At 41.6% G+C, this 8,134-nt stretch overlaps 1 protein-coding gene across 1 annotated transcript in view; it reads left to right on the plus strand.

The window, feature by feature from the left end:
- Window positions 1–8,134, plus strand: part of GALC (galactosylceramidase) — a 95,315-nt gene that overhangs the window by 12,454 nt on the left and 74,727 nt on the right. Inside the window, exons 2-3 of the mRNA XM_006839638.1 lie at window positions 6,547–6,615; window positions 6,874–6,937. Coding sequence (XP_006839701.1) covers window positions 6,547–6,615; window positions 6,874–6,937 — 133 coding nt within the window. The remainder of the gene's footprint in view (window positions 1–6,546; window positions 6,616–6,873; window positions 6,938–8,134) is intronic.

Below are 8,134 nucleotides of genomic sequence, written 5' to 3' on the forward strand. Positions count from 1 at the left end.
TTTCTTTGTTCCACATAATTTTCTGTGCAGAGTTAATTTTGTACATGGGTTTTCTTTGTTCCTGTTGTTTTAGAATTTACTAAATATTTATTTATTTATTTATTTTGGAGCTAGGTGAGTCGGTGGGTAGGGATGGGTAGGAGTGAGGACTTGGGTAAGGACTGACTAGGTCTAGGCAAGTCCTAGGACTTCATTTAGTGTTAGGGTTATGATTATGACTAGGGTTAATGTTGGGGTAGGGGTGGGACGAGGGTTAGGAGTAAGGCTAGTACTTTCTAGGGCTAGTAGTCACCCTAGTTTTAGGGTTACAGTTAGGTGTCTTTTGTTTGTTTGTTTGTTTTTTAATTTCCTTGATTTCTCCTTTGTTTAGAAGCTCTTAACTACGTTATTCCCTTTCTTATTTTACACTTTGTTGTTGTTTTGCAAACTGATATCTCTGGTTCCCTATTTTCAGTCTTGTAAATTGGTTTTGGGGTCCTGCTGTGGTGTATTAGGAAAAGCACTGGGACCACTAACTGCAAGGTCAGCAGCTCCAACCTACCAGGTGCTCCTTGGAAACCCCATACACAGTTGGCTTGAAGTTGGAACCAACTAGATGCCACTGAACAACGAAGCTTGTTTTGCCTTGAATACTTACTCCGAAATCTGGCTTGAGTTCTGGGTGATATTGTCATGTATGTTTGTGTTAGGTTGCTGTCTGCTGTTGTTGGTTGTCTGTCCGAAGAACTTCCTTTGGTATTTTTTTATAAGGTTGGTCTGGTTTTTGCATATTCTTTTAATTTCTGTTTGTCTGTGAATGCCCTAATTTTGCTATCATGAATGATGGGCTGTTTGTCTGGTTATATGCTTATTGATTGGTTATTTTCTTCTTGCAGACTTTTATGTATGTCATTCTGTTGTTTTCTTGTCTGCCTGGGTTCTGCATAGTAGTCTGAACTTTATCTTATTAGTTCTCCTGTTGGTAGCTTTGTGGGTTTTTTCAAGTTGCTCTCAGGATTTTTTGCTTGTTTGGGCTTTGAAGTTTGTTTATACTATGTCTTGGTGATTTTATTTAGGGGTCTATCCTCGGAGTTTGTTTAACTTCTAGAATGGTTGTTTTCTCCTCTGTTAGGAGACATTTCTTCCAGAAACTCTTGGACAATTTTCTCTGTGGTTTTATTTGTCCCTTTCTGTTCTGGAATGCCAATCATACCTAAGTTATGAAGTTATTTCTGTAAATAGTGTCCCCCATGAATCTTAAACTTTTTGTGAATTTAAAAATGTGTTTTTGCTTGTCCCATTCAAAGTTGAGTATTGAGAGATTAATCATCAAGCTTTATGATTCGGGCTTCCATTGATTCAGTTCTGCTTTGCCATTTTAAAGCATTACCTACTTTTGAAGCCTTTAGTATTATTCTTCTGAATTTCTAATTGAAGTTTTTGTATGGCTTTCAATTATTTTTTCAGTTTGTCCTTATATTAATTTCTTTAATTCTTCCTTGCTTTCGTCAGGTTTTTACTCAATTCCTTAGAGGTACCTGAAAAGCAGTCTTTAAATTTCCTTATCAAGTAGTTTTGATTCCATTTCTGATAGTGTATTTTCTGATTCTGTATTTTGGTCACTTGCTTAAGACACTCTGTCTTGTTTCTTTGTGTAAGCTGAAATTGTTTTCTCTTTGACGTGGTGTGTCACTAGATTTATATAATGGATGATTACACCTTCATGTGTTCTCAGGCACTCACTACCTGTCTGCTGGTGGATGTGGTAGAGACTGAAAGGGAACATCAATAGAGTTCTCAGTGTTCTGTTTGTGTTGTGTAGTTCAGGGTGGGCTCATGCACTCAGGAAGGCCCCCAGGCAGAGGCTGGAGGGATGCTGCTGGTTGCTGTCTTGGTGAGAGGGGACTGACCATGCCTCATCCACCAAGAGGCAAGAGAGTAAGAGAAGACTGCACCTCCTGGTCTCCCACCTCTAGCCTGGTCCTGTGCCCCCAGCTTTCTCTATCAGCAGGCCCTTGGCACAGCTCAGGACGGCTGAGGCGCTCCACACCTGTCTATCGTAGCCTGCCTGGTTTTCTTCTCTTGCTGAACCGGTTCAGCTTCTTCTTCCAGTCAGCACCTGTCTGTCTTGTCTTCTGAAGCTTGGCATTCCAGGAGCACCATCTGTACCCATTACACTTGTTCATCCCTGTCTTTGGTGCAGAGGGGCTGCTCAGACACTGCGAAGCCACCCCTTGCCGGCCTCCCTCACTCTTGCCCCTTTCTGCTGTCACTGATCTGCAAGGACTCAGATCCTCACTTCCCATGGCCCTGTGGCTCTGTTCCCATTGCCCAACTCCTGGAGCACTTCCCAGCCCCTCTTGGCAGGATACTGAGGTGTAGGTCTACTCACCCCCTCCTAACAGCGTTTGTTGTTGTTAAATGCCCGTCAAGTCAGTTCTGACTCATAACAACCCTGTGTAGGGTTTCCAAGGAACAGCTAGTAAGTTTGAACTATTGACCTTGTAGTTCAAACTGACCTTGTGATCCAGTACTTATCCTACAGTGCCACACCAGCCTAACAGCCCTATTTTGAGTTTATTTAAGTACCAAAGGAAGTAAAAGACATGGCTCACCAGCTCAGGACTGCCTGGGAAAGACCCCTACCCAGCCATAGTAACTTGGGAGCAACTGAGTTTATTAAATTTTTATGAGGTCAAGCTAAGGATGACATTGTGAAGAATTGGTATTTCAGAACACTTAGCTGCACTTACAAAGAACTTGTACATAGACTAAGAAGCAGTCTTTAGAACAGAAGACGTGGATACTGAATAGTTTAAAATCAGGAAAGTTGTGCACTAATGATGTACTCTTTCATCCTAATTATTCAATCTGTATACTGAGCAAATAATCCAAGAAACTGGATTATATGAAGAATAATATAACCATGATTGGGGGAGGACTATTAGCAATCTAGGATATGCAGGTAACACAACCTTCAGTAAGGATTATACCTCATAAGCATGTGAAAGTTGGACAATGTATAAGTAAGACTGTAGAATTGATGCAGTTGAGTTATGGTAGTGGAGAAGAACAGTAAAATCACCGTGGACTGTCGGAAGAACAAACAGATCTGTGTTGGTAGAGATACAGTCAGAATGCTCGTTGGAAACCAGGATGATGAAACTTTTTCTCTCATACTTCAGACATGTTATCAGGAAGGATCAGTCTTTGGAGAAGGATATCATGTTTGGTAAAGTAGACGGTAAGTGAAAAAGAGGAAGACCCCCAGTGAGACAGATTGACATAGTGGAAATAGCAATGGGCTCAAATGTCACAGCAGTTAGGAGAGAGAAGCAGGACCAGAAAAAAAGCAGTGTTTTCTTCTGTTGCGGGTAGGGTTGGTATGAGATGGAACCAAGTTGATGTTACCTAACAACAACAACAACAAAATCTTTGTGAGTTTCAATTTTTTTTTTTTTTAGACAGTTTATCGATGTTCTTTGAGGCTACCCCGTAATGTATTAATGTTTCCATGAGTTAAAGAATCTCTTCTATCTGGAAATTGGCTGCACTTTTCCCTCTTGTTGCTTTATGACTTCTTGTTACAGATTGATATTTCTGGCTTCCTATCTTCAATCTAGCAGGTTTGTTTTACTTTAGATACTTCTGTATCTGACTTCTGGGTGGTGTCTAGCACCTTGCGTTCTGCTAGTCAGAGGAGATGTAATCATGCTCCTCCAGATGCTGGGGTGGTTAACCCCACACCTGACCCACAAAGGTGTGGCTCTGACCTCAGCCAGAGATGATGTGGTGCAGGAGGAGACGGCCCCTGCTGCTGAGTGGGTGAGGGTGCTGGCTGATGACAGGTCTGGTCACCTGGATGGTGTGGGAAGCAAATGTGAACCACACCTTTCCCATGACCAGTCATTGGTATGTATTTTTGCCACTCAGTTGCTGTCTCAACGGAATGAATGCTGCTTATAGAAAGTTGAAGATGGCCACGCCACATCAGGCTAGCTGACGGACCACCCACTTATCTCTTCTCTCACTGTTCCTGTTCCGCTTCTCCTAGTCAGTCAGCATAGAGTCCACTTCTTTACCTTGAAGTTCAGGGCTACAGGGTTATCATCCGTATCTGTTTCATTTGGTGTCTCATGTCTTTGTTGTGGGAGTCCAGTATGTCATGTGTTTGCCTAGTCCACCATCTTTCCCAGGCCTTCTCAAGTTTAAGGTTTAGGCAGATACATTCTTTATCTTTAAGATAGAAAATGCAGAGAAAGGAGCAGATCAGTACACAACGTTTGGTGTGGGGGTAGGTTGAATTTACTGTGTCTAGAAAGCAGTTCCATTGGCCCTGTAGCTTAGTGGTAGAGCTTGGGGAAATTCTCAGTGTGAGGGAAATAGATTTGGTGTGGGCTAATGCGCTGGACTGCAGAGTCGGTTTGAACCTCAAGGTCAGCGGTTCAAGCTCACCAGCTGCTCCTTGGAAACCCTGGACAGTGTCGTTATGAATCGGAACTGACTTGACGCCACTTAACAACACCACCACCAGAATGTCAGTGGTGGCGTGTGTTGGTGCATAAAGAAGAGTTGAGTGTCGTACAATGAAATCTTTTGCTCCTGTCTCACACCTGACAGGGTTTCCGTGGTTTGAACCTAGGGGCTGTCTGGCTTTCAGGCTTAGGGTCATCCTATGCTTCCTTGTTGTAAAAACTACTCTTTTTGTTCCCCTGCTGTATTGCTCCTCATAAGATCCATTGTTGGCCAGTGTGGGGTTTAAGATTTCTTTGATCAGGTCTGATTGAGTTCAGTCCTGCACCTTCCATGGTCTTGTTTCTCCCATGTATTCTGATGCCAGTCTTGTGTGAGGTGTCCTTAGTACAGCCTGGCCTAAGGATTAGTGTCAGGGCTTGGAATCAGTCTCTTCTGGTTCAATCCCTGCTGGGAATTTGCATTTCCACCCCGGATATTGAATCAGAATCTACTTTTTAACACAATCTCCGGGTGATTCTTATGTACACATAAGAATTGTTAAAATATATATTCTGATTCAGTCTTTTGGGGTGGGAATGAAGGAGCCCTGGGGATGCAGTGGTTGAAGTGTTACCCATCAGTCAGCAGTTTGAACCCAGCAGTCTGTGAGAGAAAGGTAAGGCAGTCTGCTTTGTAAAGCGTTGCCGCCTTGGAAACCTTGTGGGCTGGTTCTACTATGTTCCGAATCAGCTGGTGGCATTGGGCAGAAGCGCAAACTCTCAGCAGGAGGTAGGACCAGAATGAACCAGTTCAAAGCTCCGAATACTGTGTGGTCATTCATAATCTATTGATGTGTTTGTTAATACCTTCCAGTCTTCTGACCCATGTTATTGTTAAGTGCAGTTCTGGTCTAGTTGTTTCCAACTTATAGGGTTTAGGGTTTCCAAGGAGGGTTTCTAAGGAGTGGCTGGTGGGTTTGAACCTCCAACCTCGACGTTTGCAGCCAAATGCTTACCGTACATAGCTACTGTATATATGGTTTCTGAAGCTGTAAATCTTTGAGGGAACAGAAAGCCTCCTATTTCTTCCTTGGAGGAGGCTCAATGTCCAGTGCTTATCCTATAGCACCCCTGAGCCCCCGGATTCATTGATTGTTAAGTATTACCGAATCATCTGTAAAGGGAGGCCTGGTGTGATGCTGTAGGTTAAGCACTGGTCTTGTAACCTCAAGGTTGGCACTTCAAATCTACTAGTCACTCCTCAGAAACTATACAGGGTCATTGTAAGTTGAAATTGACTCAATGACAGTTAACAACAACAACAAAGGCTTTCCCTTATTCTTTATGGGAGCAGAAAGTCTCATCTTGTTCCTACAGAGCTGTTAGTGGGCTCAGACCTTTGATCTTGTGGTTTGCAGTCCAGTGTTTATCCTACAGACGTACTAATTCATTGATAGTACTTCTATACCCCCTTAGGAGTCCTGGTGCGATGCTGTGGGTTAATGCACCGGACTGCAAAATCGTTTAAACTGCAAGGTTGGCAGTTCAAGCTTACCATCTACTCCTCGGAAACCCTATGCAGGGTCACTATGGGTTGGAACTGACTCAATAGCATTTAACAACAATGACAACAACAACAATCTCTCAAATGGCAGAGGGAAACTAGGCTTCCTTTTAGCATTTCTGCTTAATAATATTTTCATGCAATATGTGGAGGGGAAAAATTAGCTGAGATTCATCCTTTTCATCCCAGTGCCCAGATATTCTTATTGACAAATGGCCGTATGATAGAAAACCTGTTTAATTTTTCTAATAGTCTCTTAGTTATGGTATCAAACTTAACTCCCAACCAACCTTCACCCCAGCAGAAGGGACATTTACTGAGAACCTGCCCTTTAGCTATGAACAAACAATAACGCCACCTGCCCGATGATGGGCAAAAGAAAGGCAGATAGACACAGACCCAACCTAATGAGTGACTTCCACATCGCAGCTTTCCCAGGCCTTGGCTGAACGTGGGCATGGGATGGTGAGGATGTGCACTATGAAAAAGTGTTCGTGGTTGCACTTGCTTTATTCCTTCCTATTCATGAACGTGTTTTGTTTTTTTTAGGCAACCTCCCGACTTCTAGTAAATTACCGAGAGCCCTATCGTTCTCAAATACTGGATTATCTCTTTAAGGTAATAAACATTTAACCATCGACTAGTAATTCTGATATCTTAGAAATTGTATGGAGAAGGTCATCAATAGAATCTCTCAGCGTCACAATTCTAATTTAAAATAGAAGCGGGGGTGGGGGGGGGTGTATCAGTTTCCACTGGAACTTTTGCTTTGGCTTTCTCAGGTGAAAACCAGAGGTAGTCAATCTCAATTGTCTTGAAGTGCTGAGTTCTTCACATGATGAAGAACAGTGTTAACACTGTTACTTCTTTTCCCAGCCTAACTTCGGTGCCTCTCTGCATATTCTAAAGGTGGAAATAGGTGGTGATGGGCAGACAACAGGTAGGAGTGTGTGGGAAATGGGATGTTTACCCTCTCATATTTTTATCTGTCCGTAACCAGATAGACTGTGATTTCCCAATATAAATAATGAAAGTGGAGAGTTTGGGTATTAATTGGTGCTTAGTAGATTGTTTCTTATTGTTCTTTTAAAACTCTTTAATAATTAAAAAAATTATACTATGTAAATTATCCATCAAAAATGTCATTCTGACTTTACATTACTTGTTTAGCTGAAATAATAAGTAGGAAATAGATCTGTAGCTTCTAAAAATTAGACTTTAATTTGGAAATTTACAGACACGTTAAAAATATCTTGGTTGCCTATAAAACATGTAAAATCTAATCAACTTTAAATAAAATATGTGGCAACTATAGTAAGTATTTCAACTTTTTTTTTCTTTTGAAAACTAATGTTTTTAACCATCAAATCATTAATCTTCATTGTCACCTATTTGGCTTTGTGTTGTTGTTGTTAAGTGCTGTGGAGTTGGTTCTGACTCATAGTGACCCTCTGATAGGCTCTTTAAGGAGTAGCTGGTGAGTTTGAACCACTGACCTTGCAGTCCAGTACTTTATCCTACTGTATGACAGCAGGATTCTGGATCTGGGTAATACATGTTATCAATCTGTGGTTTATAGGCCTTTGCCTTTGAATAAGAAGAACTACTTCCTCTCAATGACTATATATGTTATTTATAGGTCAGATTCTATGACAATGCACTCTGAGGTGTCATATATACTTGTGTTCCATACTGCTTTGGAGGTATTTTTTGTTAAATAGATAGGATTGTTTAGTTGTATTAGCATTAAATCTGTGCCTAAAGAACAAATGCCAGAACAGTAATAAAATACAAAAACAATAAAAAACCCCTCCCAATAACTCTCCCCAAACTGTTGCAAGAGGACATGTTGGTACAACATACAGTATAGCTGATGACTGGCCAGCTTCATATGCTGGAGCTAAATTAGAGGCAGAGACACAGAAGCAAGCAGTTCTTGTAAATTCTGATGTTTATCTTTAAGAAGAATTGGGAGGGTCCCTCTTCTCATGTGGTGGTAATGTTTGTGAAAAAGGGTGGTACATGGGGACTTTGCTGTCAGCTACAAGCGGCAGGTGTTCGAACTAAGAAAGATGTGCGACAACAAGGCTGTATTCTTTCACCATATGTATTCAACCTGTATGCTGAGCAAATAATC

This window comes from Chrysochloris asiatica, unplaced genomic scaffold, assembly GCF_000296735.1.
Source record: "Chrysochloris asiatica unplaced genomic scaffold, ChrAsi1.0 scaffold00025, whole genome shotgun sequence".
In the NCBI taxonomy this organism is placed as follows: Eukaryota; Metazoa; Chordata; class Mammalia; order Afrosoricida; family Chrysochloridae; genus Chrysochloris; species Chrysochloris asiatica.